Source organism: Myotis nattereri (genome assembly GCF_964212035.1).
Source record: "Myotis nattereri genome assembly, chromosome: 16".
In the NCBI taxonomy this organism is placed as follows: domain Eukaryota; kingdom Metazoa; phylum Chordata; class Mammalia; order Chiroptera; family Vespertilionidae; genus Myotis; species Myotis nattereri.
Window position 1 is genome coordinate 33,317,309 of NC_138091.1, and position 14,187 is coordinate 33,331,495.

General features: G+C 40.0%; 1 protein-coding gene across 4 annotated transcripts in view; it reads left to right on the forward strand.

Annotated features, from left to right (window-relative positions):
- Positions 1-1,237: 1,237 nt before the first annotated feature.
- The window catches only part of SYNRG (synergin gamma), a 62,643-nt gene continuing 49,693 nt past the window's right edge, over positions 1,238-14,187 (forward strand). For 3 of the 4 annotated variants that reach the window (XM_081108761.1, XM_081108762.1, XM_081108764.1), the window contains exons 1-6: positions 1,256-1,340; positions 4,254-4,294; positions 7,820-7,941; positions 12,009-12,139; positions 13,166-13,271; positions 13,821-13,932. In XM_081108761.1, the coding sequence (XP_080964887.1) occupies positions 1,264-1,340; positions 4,254-4,294; positions 7,820-7,941; positions 12,009-12,139; positions 13,166-13,271; positions 13,821-13,932 (589 nt within the window). In that variant the 5' untranslated portion in view covers positions 1,256-1,263. Of the gene's footprint in view, positions 1,341-4,253; positions 4,295-7,819; positions 7,942-12,008; positions 12,140-13,165; positions 13,272-13,820; positions 13,933-14,187 lie in introns of all 4 variants that reach the window. The other variant, XM_081108763.1, reaches the window with a different exon arrangement.

Below are 14,187 nucleotides of genomic sequence, written 5' to 3' on the forward strand. Positions count from 1 at the left end.
AATTGAATAGTTGGCTCTAGTGAAATGAGCAAGGACTTCTTGAAGTCAAACACCAAGTTTTGAATCCAGGTCCTGCTGCTTTGCCCCTGTATAACTTAAGTAAATTACTACTTTTAACCTTGGTTTTCCTATCTGTAATATGCCAATACTAACTTTTAGGGACACTGAGGATTTCAAAAAATACAGTGAAGTTCCTGACCAGTGATTTGTGCCCAATAAACGATAAGATTACAAGTTATGTACCTGTAAAAGCCTTGAGATGATTGAAAGATAATTATAATTAATCTATTACTTGCTAGTAAGCAAACTGCCTGAGGACTTGCAAAAGTTTATATTTGACTTTATTTTACTTAGAGTAGTTTGACTAAGAAAAATCACGGTAAAAATATGGTCAGGTTAATAATAGTTATGGACTGCTTTCAACACCAGTTTCGCCACATGCCTACCTTGTTTTACTGTGCTTCGCTTTACTGTCTTCACAGTTGTTGCGGTTTTTTAAAAATATAAATTGAAGGCAACACCCTGCACCAGCGAAAAGATTAGGGCTCATTTTATTGCCATACTCTTTATTGCGGTGGTCTGCACCCAACCACTATATCTGTGAGGCATACCTGGGTAGGAAAAATGGATTACTGGGTGGCACGATGGCAGAACCAAACAAGAGTTATGCACCCTGGAGGTTTTATATGTGGATTGGGGTTTGCTGTTTTACTAAATTAAATTTCAAATACCTTCAGCTTTGGGGGTGGGTATCAAAAGAAAGCTGCCGAGTTCCAGGGAGGAAATGGAGAGCGCTGGATCCTTCTATTCTTTATGTGCAAAGAATAACAATGAGAGAACACCGTTTACCCACCATCGAGTTTAAAAAAACAGGACTCAATCTGCTCTTCCCACTGACCAAGATTATGATTTTTCCAACGGAGGGACGACGACGCCTTGCAGCTTTGCCGCCAGCTGGACTCTCCCAACAGCCTTTCCAGAGAATGAATCAGCTCCCGGGGAGCTGAGCACCAGACCGATCAGTCCCAGAACTAGAATTGCACCTGGAGGACCCCCTAGCGGCGGCCGGGTCACGTGAGCAGACCGCACCACCCCTCTCCCGGCCTTGGGGGTCACGTGGGCCTCCGGCCCCGCCCGGTCGCCCGGTCTGCGGCGAGGTAGGGTCTGGCGTTTGCCCCGGAAGTGGCTGTTTTCCGCTGACAGCTGCTCGTAAGGTGGCGGCGGCGGCGGCGTCAGCGGAGGCGGAGGCAGGCCCGGAGCAAGATGGCGCTGCGGCCGGGAGCTGGAGCTGGCGGCGGCGGGGCCGCGGGGGCCGGCGCGGGGGCCTCCGGGGGAGGCAGGTGAGTGTGAGAAGCTGGGCGTGGACCCTCCCCGCAGCCGCAGCCGCAGCGCCGGGTCTTTGGCGGTTATGGCGGTTTTCGCCGCTCCGGCCCCTTTTGCTTTGAAACTGGCTATGGGAGAAGGGTCGTCCGACTCCTCGGCCGAAGGGGACGGATGGAGCTCGGGCGCCCGACTCCTGTCCTCCAGGCTCAGGGGCACCGGCTGCCGGGGCCAAGCGGGAAGCGGGCGGGCGCCCCAGCGCGGGGCGGAGGTGGAGAAGGTGAGGGTCCGCTCGACGCGGGTGGCATCGGCCCGGCCGGCCCCGAGCCGACCGGAGACCCCTCTCCCGGGGCTTGGCCGGGGGCACCGCACGGAAGGCTCCGCAAAGCCCAACAATTGTTTCCAAGCTGTGGGGGGGCTGTTCTTTTTCCTTTCCAGGTTGCTCTGTTCTTTTTATTTCCTTAACACACGAGACTCCGAAGACCTTTCAGTGAGTAAATCGAGCTCTTGCAGATGTAATTCTTAAGACTTGATCCTTTTTTTTTTTTTCTTAATTATTGTTAAGCAGCAGTTACGCAGTTGTTAGAACAAAGCTTTCAGACTTTCCCTTGGCCCTTAAACAAATTGCCCTGTGTCACGTTCCAGCTAATAATTGCTCGTGGATCTCAGACCCAGAACTATAAGGAAGATGAACCATTTGCAATTAGACAAGTTCATCATTTAAGGGAAAAATTTTACTCCGGAAAGTCTTACTTCTATAATGACCGAGTCCGATTCTGTTTTGTTAGCACACACACACTGCATCCACATTTGGAGATAAAATTAGCTTTTTATCTAAAGCATCCTAAGTTATCTTTGGAACACAACGTATCAGTTTTTTAATATGCAGTGTTTTAATTTTGGAGTCATGAACACTACAGAAGTGTCAAGTCTTTGAAGTTCCTACCTCCTGCAGGTGCTTAGTGGATATGCTAAAAAGAGAGATGGGCCTCTGTCCAATAATCCGCCGGTGTGCAGCCCCATTTTTTTATTTCCTCTACACATCTTTCACTTAGATTTAAAATTGCTTTTTTGTTTTCTAATTTGCACTGTTTCACTAGAGTTTTTCATGAATATTCTGTGTAAGTCAGTTCCTGGCTGGAGAAGACAAATATGTAAATAATCTCTATATCTTTATATGTGATGACAGTTTCTAAAACGTTTTTGAGTGGCATTAATTTGATCAAGTGTTTGATTAATTATGGCTCCAAATTCTGGGAAAATGTAAACTTAAAGTAATTTGATATTCTAAGCCCAGGTTTTTAATTTTTTGGTTTTTTTGGTGTGTTTTGTTTGTTTTTTTACTTTTTTGTGTGGGGAGGATCTCAGGTGCAGAATGTTGAGTGGATCATTCACCTTAGTTAATAGTATTTTAACATCACTCATCCATGAACACAGATTTTAAAAAATAAGTATGGCCTGAATTGTGATAGAAATTTGGTTGTAGTAACATCTGCATTTTAAAACTCTAGAGGATATGTAGGAAAGTGGTTAAAATTCTCCTTACCTTGAATAATGTATGGAAAATGTTACATACACAGCGGGGCCTTGACTTACGAGTTTAATTCGTTCCGAGACCGACCTCGTTAAGGAGCTCGTTAACTCAAATTACTCTGTCTACTCAATGCAAAAAATCCGCCCAGAGACAGCTGGTATCTCAAAAAACTCGTTAGTCGGGACACTCGTAAGTCAAGGCCCCACTGTATTGGAAACTTTCTGAGTAGCTGTATGCTCAATGAAGAAACAACACTATGGTTTTTAGAGAGTAGTGGTGAGGGTTGAGCTTGTTTGTGAGGAAGCTAACATTATGGTAGCCTAAATTAAAAAAAAAAAAGATGTTGAATACTCTGTATCCTTCTAGGATATCATTTGTAACTGTCAGTTTCCCCCCTGCTCTATACCTTCAAAGGCTTCCTCATCTTTTCATCGTCCACTGTTGCTAGCACATTCTAGCACATAGAAAAACATTCTGTAAATATTTGCAGTTTCAAGCTGCATTAAAGGCAAAGAAGAGGCAGTATTTCACCTGGGCCTCATTTGGAGGAAGAGGTCAAGAGATTGTCATAAAGGTGGGGATGCCTAGGGAACACTAGGGAACAGTAGGCAGGCCAGATGTGACACTGAGTGGGGAAGATAAAGCTGTAAAAAAAAAAAAATAATTGTGCTAAACTTGAAGCAGTCCTTGAGTATAAGCAAAGGAAATTCAATTTAGGGGAGAATCATTGCATAGCTTTAACCTTAGGAATGGTTCTTAAATGGTCCTTTAGGAAGATGCGCCTCAGCTGGGCTTTAGGAGCTACTGGAGATGGGGAGAGCCGTTAAGAGTCCAGGCCTGAGAAGTGAAGGCTGACTTAGATTAGTAGCAAAGATAACTAACTAAAAAGGAAGAATGAATGAAGTAGGCAAGGAGAATGAATGTGACAAGTAGAGTTCACAGTTCTGCTTTCACACTAGCGCATCAGAAATAGTGATTTTACCTTTGAAATAAAGTTGTTGATCATCTTGATGATGCCCAGTGTTTGCCAAACTTTTCTGTCTGTTCAATGTCTTACCTGCTTGTCTAACCAGCTTTGAAGCATGCTGATGTTAGTAGTCTAAACATTTCAGAGTCATACAAATGATACATAGCAACGTGGAGTTGCTAAATAATTACTGAAGTAAGTCATGTTCATCAGTAATGTTTTTAGTTTTTTTATTTATGTTTTTGAAGGAATCTTTATACATCTGTACATCTGTTCTTGTCTAAGTTGGGACCTGGGGAAACAGGACAGGGTGGTGAAGTGGGGGTGGGGGGATTGCATGCAACTTCACAGTCACTTCAGGCTCCAATCTTAGCTTCATGTTCTGCTCTTTCTACATAAAAAGATCCCAATGTATTTTTGTTCTGTTTTCAGCTTCATGTTTCCAGTAGCAGGTGGAATGAGACCCCCTCAAGGTAAGTGAAAGTTACGTTTAGAATTTTCATTTTTCACTATTATGTTTCTCAACTTGGGACTTAAGTGGGTAAAGAAGGTTTGTTTAAACCTATAGCTTAAGCTACTCTTAAAATTTCTCAAAGATTATGTAATTTGGGGAATACTAAGAATCATTCCTCATTTCTCCCAAACTTATTTAAACATTATATTAACATATTATTATTTAACCTCAGAGATGGCGACTATCAGAACAAGAGTATCAAAGAATTCTCTAAATGACATATTTTTCCTTCTATCTAGTTTTCTGCTAGATGGTTTTAGCTACATAGGGCAGGATCTGTGTCTGCCTTGTCTCATTAGCATATCCAACACCCAGCACCCGCATGCTGATAGAAATAATAGGGTCTCTATAGATGTTTGTTGAATGAATAAGTGAACCTCTTCAGTAATTTTATACTACCATATTTTCTCTATATTAATTTAGACTTATTATAATCATGTACATAAGAGATCACATATTCTGATTCAGTTTTAACTATTTGTAGTCTCAGTTTTATTCCTAGCAGTTTCTTTATTTTTCCTCCTAGTTTCAGACAAGGGGCTACCAATATTAATTCTAAGCTTTTACTTCAAGGAAACAGTAGTGAAGGGATATAATCTTGACTCATGCTACTTTGCCCCTGGGACACAACATTGAAGGAAGAATAAGTCTGCCCTTCTCTTTCTGCTCACTTTTCCCATTCCACTGTGCCCTCCTCGCCATACACCAAGCTGCTTCTGAAAACTGGCCCTTCTCACATGCCAGTGTTGATTGGTGATGGTAGTCTTGCTGGAGAAACAGACTCCTAGGTCATTGTTAGAGATGAATGATAAAGAGGTAGTCAGTGGCTCATACTGACTTTGTCTCCATTTGTAATCAGTGATGGAGGTTGAGTTTCAGGTAAAATTTTCCAAGGGTCATTTGTATTCTGTTCATTGTGCTCACACTTATGCATTATTCAAGCTATCTGTGCTTCGATATGCACCAGATTCACATCAAATGGTTTGAGATATTTTGTTCTTTAAGAAGGCATTACAAATGTGTGTTCATTATCTTAGCTCATTTTTCATTTTTATAAACTTCCAAGTAGAACTCTTACCATTTGCAACGTCATGGATGGAACTGGAGAGCATTATGCTAAGTGAAATAAGCCAGTCAATGAAGGAAAAATACCACATGATCTCACTCATTCATGGATAATAGAGACCATTATAAACTTTTGAACAATAATAGATACAGAGGCAGAGCTGCCTCAAACAGATTGTCAAACTGCAGCGGGAAGGCCGGGGAGGGTTGGGGGGCAGGAGGTAGGGGGGTAAGAGATCAACTAAAGGACTTGTATGCATGCATATAAGCATAACCAATGGACATAAGACACTGGGGGATAGGGGAGGCTAGGGGACTGTCTAGGGCGGGGGGAAAAAATGGACACATATGTAGTACCCTTTGTAATACTTTAAGCAATAAAAAACAACAACAACAAAAAAAAAAACTTCCAAGTAAAAATCTATATATGGAGCAAAGGAACAGGACAAGAAGAGATTCCAAAAGGTTGCCTGATATTTTTTTCTTCTGAAATTTAGAACTGTTTTAGAGATTTTTTTCTTTTTACAGAATATGTTAGAGAGGACTTCTTGATCATTTAAGGCTTTAAATTATGCCTGGACTATTTATGAAAGGATATACAAGAAACTGACAACAGAGTAGCCATAAGATCATGAATAGCTGAACAGCAGAGAAATGAGTCTTATTTTTCATTGTGTATTCCTGTGTACCTTTAAATGTTGTACCAAATACCTGAGTTACCCATTCAATAATTAAATAAAATTAATTAAATAAAACTTTAGGTCTAAAGGGATAAAAGGAAAAATATCTTACTATGGTTTTATTCAGTCTGTGCATTCTAATTCTCCAAGACACTTCAGGCCCTTTGCATTTGGCATTCCTTTGTCTGGAATACTCTTCCCAAATATCCACATAACTTGCTCCCTTATTTTTTTCAAGTCCTTGCTTATATGCCACCCTTTTAGTGAAACCTATTCTGGCTATGAAACAACAACTATTCCTTTCCCAACTCTCCCTTTCCCTTTTACCCTGCTTCATTTATTGCCCTATCTCTGAACATTACTTGACATGTACTTATATTTTATTATCTATCCCCCCAATTACAGTGTCTATTCCATGAGGGCAAAGACCTGGTTTTGTTCATTGCTGTGCGCTTAGGATGGTGCCTGACATGGAGTAGGCCCTCAAATACTTGAGTAAATAGTTGAATGAATAAATGAATAGCTTGCCACTAATAAATGTTACCTGCAAATATGGATGTTCATGTTCCTGAAATTAAACTATGTATAAATAACCTTGAAGGTTCACAGAACACACAAGATAAGCATGGTATGCTTTACTAGACCTTTAGTATTTTTAAATAAAAATTTGATTAAAAGCTCTTTACAGTAGAACCAACATGGATGTAATAATGTGATAAAATGCAAAATTAGCCCTGGCTGGTTGCTCAGTGGTTAGAACATCAGCCTGTAGACCAAAGGGTCATGGTTTCAATTCCCAGTCAAGAGCACTTGGTTTCAAGTTCAATCCCCGGCCCCTGTAGAGGTACATGAAAGAGGCAACCAATTGATGTGTCTTTCTCACATCAATGTTTCCCTCTCTCTTCCCTCCTCCCTCCCTTTCACTCTCTCTCTCAAGAGATCACTGAAAAAGAGTATCCTTGAATGAGGATAAAATAAAATGCAAAATTAGATTGAAATTTGTGTTCAGGGTATGTAGGGATTTTGTTTTATTCACTGTTATATATCTAGAACTGTGTCTAACATATGGTGGGCATTTAGGATTTATTAAATTCCCAATGGGAGGTATCTTCATTGGAAAAGTTTGGGAGATACTATACTCTAAGTCAGAGGTAGGTCCTCAAACTTTTTAAACGGGGCCAGTTCACTGTCCCTCAGACATTCCACACATGCGCACTGCGGGCCCGGGACGAGTCGGCTGCTAAGCAGGACAGGCAGCAGCGGCAAAAACACCCGGTGGGCCGGATAAATGTTTTCGGCGGGACGCTTGTGGCCCGCGGGCCGTAGTTTGAGGACCCCAGCTCTAAGTCATACTTTCATGATAGTTTTACTGCCACTGCATTATTTACTTTACATGCTTGTGGCTGTTTTGTGGTAAATGTTATATTAATTATTAATGTCAGGAAAGAGAAGAGGAATATATTTTTTTCATGCATATTAGATATTAAACAGTTGAGGCCTCACCCCATAACAAAGAAACAGAATTTCCGGAGGATGAGGCCCAGAAATCAGGATTTTAAAAAGAGTCCCAGGTGATTCTAATGTGCAGGCAAGGTTGAGAACCACTGCTCTAGAGCCTATACTTTTTACTTGCCGTGTCACCTCCCAAGTAACGAGCCCTGTAGGTACTTATGGTTTTAAGAAAATAAACTTTAGAACACATTGACTTCAATGATACCTTTATGTTTGTTTTTTTTCAGCAGGTCTGATGCCAATGCAGCAACAAGGATTTCCTATGGTCTCTGTCATGCAGCCTAATATGCAAGGCATGATAGGAATGAACTACAACTCTCAAATATCCCAGGGACCTATTACTATGCAGGTATTTGCCTCTTTAGCTGATGGTTTACAGAATGATTGTTATGTGCTGCATGCTAAGAGCTGCACATGGGACTTTACTGTCATATTTAGCATAAGTGTAGTCTACATGTTAGGTGGCTTCCTTCAAAATAAACAATGTTCATAAGAGAGAAAAAAAATAAAAGGTAAATCACTTAAGGAAAATCTGCTGACTTCTCTATGATTACTAGCTTAGAAGAAATTGAGAATGATACCTTGAAAAACGCAGGGGCCTGATGCCATGAAGTAGCATTGTTAGAAGTAGTAGCACTGTTTTCGTGGAAGACACTGTGTCATTGTTTGGAAGACTCAGCCTTCTTTATATTAAATTTTCTCATCTAAACCCCATAACTTTTCAAAGAAGTGGTATCTTCATTTTTCTGATGAAACCAACACCTTCGGAGGATGCTCACAGAGGATAGTCAGCCAGAATTTGAACGTAAGTCCTCAATAAGCTTGTACTTAGCCATATTGTACATCAAGTTCTCTCTTAAGATCATTAAGGAGCCAATAGGTTAAAGCAGTGGAATGACACAATCAGGTTTGTATTTCAAAAAGATCATTCTGACTGCCGATTGGAGAATGACTGGAGGCAGAAGAGCAAAAGAGGATATAAAGAGAAACCCTAAAAGAGTGATTGATGTAATGAGAGTAGGTGAGATGTTGGCTTTAATTAGGGTGGTAGCAGAGAGATGGAGACATGGATGTTTTTTAACACAATTTAGGAAATAAAATCAATAAGACTTGCTGAGTGTTTGGATGTTGAGAATAAAGGAGAAGGTGGTATCAAATTGATTTATCATTTTCTACATGGTGGTGTCATCTTCTATATATCTATATCTATATATATAAAAGTCTAAGCCACTAGCCAATTGGCCGGTAGCTGTGATGCACACTGACCACCAGCGGGCGGATGCTCAACACAGGAGTGGAAACCACAGGCATGGAAACATAGAACAGACTAATGAATCTCAGAGGGGGGTGGGGAGGGCAAGAAGAGATTAACCAAAAATCTTATACGCATACTAGAGCCCTGGTACACGGATTCATGCACCGGTGGGGTCCCTCGGCCTGGCCTGTGGGGATTGGGCCAAAACCAGCCCAGTGCATGGATTTGTGCACCAGTGGGGTCCCTTGACCTGGCCTGTGGGGATCCGAAACCAGCTCTCCAACATCCCCCAAGGGGTCCTAGATTGCAAGAGGGCGCAGGGCCTCGAGTTTCTTTATAAAAGAAACACTGGAGGAGATGGTTTGTTGGTACATATTATTGACTTTGGAGAACCCATGCAGCTTCAAGTGGGGCTGTCCAGAGACAATTTAATAACCTGTACTCTGGTCATTTTTCACTCTGAAAATTATTTGAGAGTTATTTATCCATAGAAGGTAATTGATGATATAGGGGTGAATTGGAACATCCAAGAACACTATAGATGGAAAACGTAATCCAGGATAGAGCCTTCAGGATTTCAACATTTAAATACAAGAGAGTGAGACAAATGCCACATATTTCACTTGTATGTGGAATCTAAAGAACAAAATAAACGAGCAAAATTGAAACAGATTTATAGATAAAGTGATGGTTGCCAGAAGAGTAGGAATTGGGGGGTTAGGTGGAAAAGGTTAAGGGATTGAGAAATACAAATTGGTAGTTACAAAATACTTATTAGGATGTAAAGTACAGCATAGGGAATATAGTAATTATTGTAATAACTGTGTATGGTGTCAGGTGGGTATTGGAAATACTGGGGGGAACGTTTTGTAAAGTGTATGATTGTCTAACCAATATGCTATACACCTGAAACTAATAATAAAATAATATTGAATGTAAACTGTAATTGAAAAGTAAAATTTAAAAAACATTAAAATCAGTTGATCAGTCCGTCAATTTAAGGGAGTGAGTTGCCTTCACAGGAGATTAAAGAGGAGCAGCCACAGAAGTGGGCCAGGTGGATTAAAACAACAACAACATGGCCCTGGCTGGTTTGGTTCGGTGGATAGAGCGTTGGCCTGTGGACTGAAGGATCCCAGGTTCGATTCTAGTCAAGGGCACATGCCCGGGGTTGCTGGCTTGGTCCCCAGTTGCGGGTGTGCGGAGACCAGCTGGTCAATGGTTCTCTCTCATCATTGATGTTTCTGTCTCTCCCCTCTCCCTTCCTGTCTGAAATCACTAAAAATATATATTTAAAAAACAAAAGAAAACAAAAAAAACCATGGGCCCAGCTGGTGTGGCTCATTGGTTGAGTGTCGACCTATGAACCAGAAGGTCACGGTTCGATTCCTGGGTCACAGTTAAGCCTGGGTTGTGGGTTCGATGCCCAGTAGGGGGCATTCAGGAAGCAACAGACCAATGATTCTCTCTTATCATTGATGTTTCTATCTCTCTTCCTCTCCCTTTCTCTCTGAAATCAATAAAAATAAAACAACAACATGGGTTTTGATGTCAGACAGACCCAAGTTCAAATCCAGGCTTTGCTATTAACCTGTTAAACAGGATGTAATAATACCTTGTCGGTATCATTGTAGAAAGGATTGAAGGAAATATATAAAGCATTTATTAGCATGTGCCCTGACCAGGAATCCAACTGTGACCTCCTGGTTCTTGGGTCCACACTCAACCACTGACCCATACCAGCCAGGCTTACAATTAGAATTTAAGTTGCAATTATTGTCATCTTGCAGTCATTTAAGCAAATAAAACTTCTCTGTTGTATGTAAAGATTTAGGAAAATTTCCAGAATCATTCTTTATTCATCTCCAGTAGGAAGAAAATAAGAACAAATTGAGCTTTTGTAGGTCTTAAATTCATGTTACTCAGCTTTCACTAGGTTATATTGTAGAAACAACAATCCCAAGATCTCAGTGACTTACAAAAACAGGTTTACTTCACATTTGTGATACATATCCTTTATAGGTTGACTCAGATCCATGGTATCTCTTCATCCTGGGACCCTTACCTAGGACATTCCAGACTCCTGGCATAGGGAAAAGAGAGCCAAACCCTGTAATGTCTTTTAAAGCTTTCTCTCAGAGACAGCACTTCCAGTCACTTCTGCTCACCAACGTAATGTGGTCAGAAGGAGTGCATACCCACACAGTGATGTGTAATCCTTAGAGTAATGGCAGCAAATGACTAGACACAATCTACAATAGATACAATGTGTTTTAATTAAGATTTAGAAAACTTACAGCTAAATCTTAGTAACAGCTGATACAATTTTTAAGTTATTGATTTTAACCCTAAACATTGTTTTATGACTTACATAATTATATGAGAAAGTTTTTAAAGAGTTTGAAACAACCAAAAGAAATAAATATCTCTAACATGTAGAACACAATATAAGAAAGTAAATTATATTTTATATTCTCCAAATAATTTCCCTGGGTATCAGGAGCTTAGGATTAATAATTCCAAATAAAGAAGCCACAGTCTTTTTCTTTAATTTTTAATCTTGTTGGAGGTATTAGGCTGCTTGGAAGCTGCTTAAAGGAGAAATTTATTCAAATCTTGTATTTTCTTCTGAGAAGCACAATAGCTCCAATCAACCATAGACATATATAAGGAAAACTCCCACTAGGGGGTGTGCAGGAGACAGCTGATCAATGTTTGTTCTCACATCAATATTTTTCTTTCTCCCTCTCCCTGTCTCTCTACAAATCAATAAAAATATTTTTTAAAAATTTATTCAAACATATTGGAAAAACATGTTTAATCTCATTTGTGGAGTAACTACTATGTAACAAGCTCTTATCTGTTGATGGAAATAAAGACTTGTAAGATAAGATACCTCTTCTCAAAGCGTATAGATCAGTGAGCTTACCAGAATTAACGTGTGTGTGTGCCTTTATGTGCTTCCATACACACACACACACACCCCTTCACACCCTCAGACTATTAGCAGTTGTCACCTCTAGGGCAGTGAAGGAAATGAAGGGGGTGAAATATTAAAGGGAATTTAATATGTCATGAAAGAAATTATGGAAATTACAGTTTTTCTTTGTAATAATTAAAAGGTGAAATTGTTTTTTTGAGCCTTTGTCCTTTTCTTCTAGGCAGGGATACCAATGGGACCAATGCCAGCAGCAGGAATGCCTTACCTGGGACAAGCGCCATTCCTGGGAATGCGTCCTCCAGGCCCACAATACACTCCAGACATGCAGAAGCAGTTTGCCGAAGAGCAACAGTAAGGGACCTCAGGATTCAAGGATAAAAAATACATGATAGCAGTTATTCTAAGCTTTTCAAATGTTCTCTAATGCAGATTTGGAACCAAAACAGTCATGTTGCCTTTAAAACTTTTTAAAATACTTCTATTTTAAGTTTAAAGCCAGAAGGGACCTTAATGATTCTCTTTGTTATGGGGTGAGGCCACAACATTAGTAACAAAGAAACAGAATTTCTGGAGGATGAGGCCCAGAAATCAGGATTTTACAAAGATTCCCAGGTGATTCTAATGTGCAGCGAAAGTTGAGAACCACTACTCTAATTCAAGCCTCTTATTTTACAGCTAGGAAAAGTGAGGACCAGAGAAATGAAGCCACTTGTGAGTCAAGGCTACACAGTTACTAGCAGAACCTGGACCCAAATGTAGAACTGATTCCCAGACAATTGTTTTTTCTCCCATATGACATGCCTTCCCAAGTGGAAGTTTCTTCTTTATATGCCAAACGAAAACTGTTTTTATTTTGTCTATCTCCTTGTTTGTTTGTTTTATAATTGCTTTTGAATGCAAAAGATTGTCCTCCTGCCCTAGCCAGTTTGACTCCATGAATGAGCGAGCGTAGGCCTGTGGACCAAAGGGTCCTGGGTTCGATTCCGGTCAAGGGTACGTACCTTGGTTGCAGGCTTCTCCCCGGCCCTGGCCAGGGCTCCTGCAAGAGCCAATCAATCAGTGTGTTTCTCTATGTCTTTCCCTCTCTCTTCCACTCTCCCTAAAAATCAATGGAAAAATATCCTTGGGTGAGGATTAACGCACACACACACGAAAAGATTGTCCTCCCCTGGCAAATTAAAGAAGAAATAAATTCATATCTAAATTTAGGTAAATCATTTTTTAAACTCATATTTTGAAATTAATATAGTGGGGAAATAGGATTGTCAAAAGAAAATGAGAACATTAGAGAAGTTTTTAGTTCTAGAAATGTAAGATGATATTAGTAGAAATATAAATATTAACACAGGTGGTAATCCCTGAATGTTTTTCCTTCAGAAAACGATTTGAACAACAGCAAAAGCTCTTAGAAGAAGAAAGAAAAAGGCGCCAGTTTGAAGAGCAGAAGCAAAAGCTCAGACTTCTGAGTAGCGTGAAACCCAAGGTAATAGAGTCTGCCACCCCTCCACCACAACACATACACAGTCTGCATGTGCTGCTTCTACTCATTCAGTGAATTTTGCCATGTAGCAGCCCAACCTGAGGCTGTGGTTGATTCATTTTAGTTTCATTTAGTCCAAAAGTGAAGGATTTTTCTTCTGTAAAGACACTATATTAAGGGAAATGAGATATCAGCCAGTTTTCTCAGTCTTTTTTACTACCACTATAATGTTTGTAGTCTTTTCTAGTGAAGCATTAATACAGAATATTAATATATTAATATAACATATTAACAACTGATTAACAATATATTAATATAACATATAACAACTGAATCATAAGGTATTTATAAATAGGCCTTTTAATTTAGAGTATTGTTTATGTCTTTGTTTTATACACTTATCAGTCGTCTGACTTGGAGAATTCAGTATCAGAAGTATGTGATAAAAATACTGAAAACAGACTAATATCTGTACTTCTTTTTAACTTTGGGAGTATTTAGGATGAAGTGAGAGATGAGCAAAGAAATATACATACATTTATTATCTCTTAGATAGGAGAGAAGAGTAGAGATGATGCTTTGGAAGCCATAAAAGGAAACTTAGATGGGTTTTCCAGAGATGCTAAGATGCACCCTACTCCCGCATCGCACCCTAAGAAACCAGGTATTTTCATTTAAAGTGTTCTTTTGTGGGAAGGTGACTTATAGTCCATGTGTTTTATTGGCCATTACATATGTACGAATAGCTAATGCTGAACTCTTCCTTCAAGCTAACTACAGATTTGGATGTCTTAAAATTTACAATAGGTTAAGTGTTCTGATCTGCATAAAAATCTTAGGAGGAAAACCCCCCTCTCTTTCTAGTAAATGTCAGTATGACAACTTTACTTGTAAATCTTCTGTGTTTATGAGTATGTTA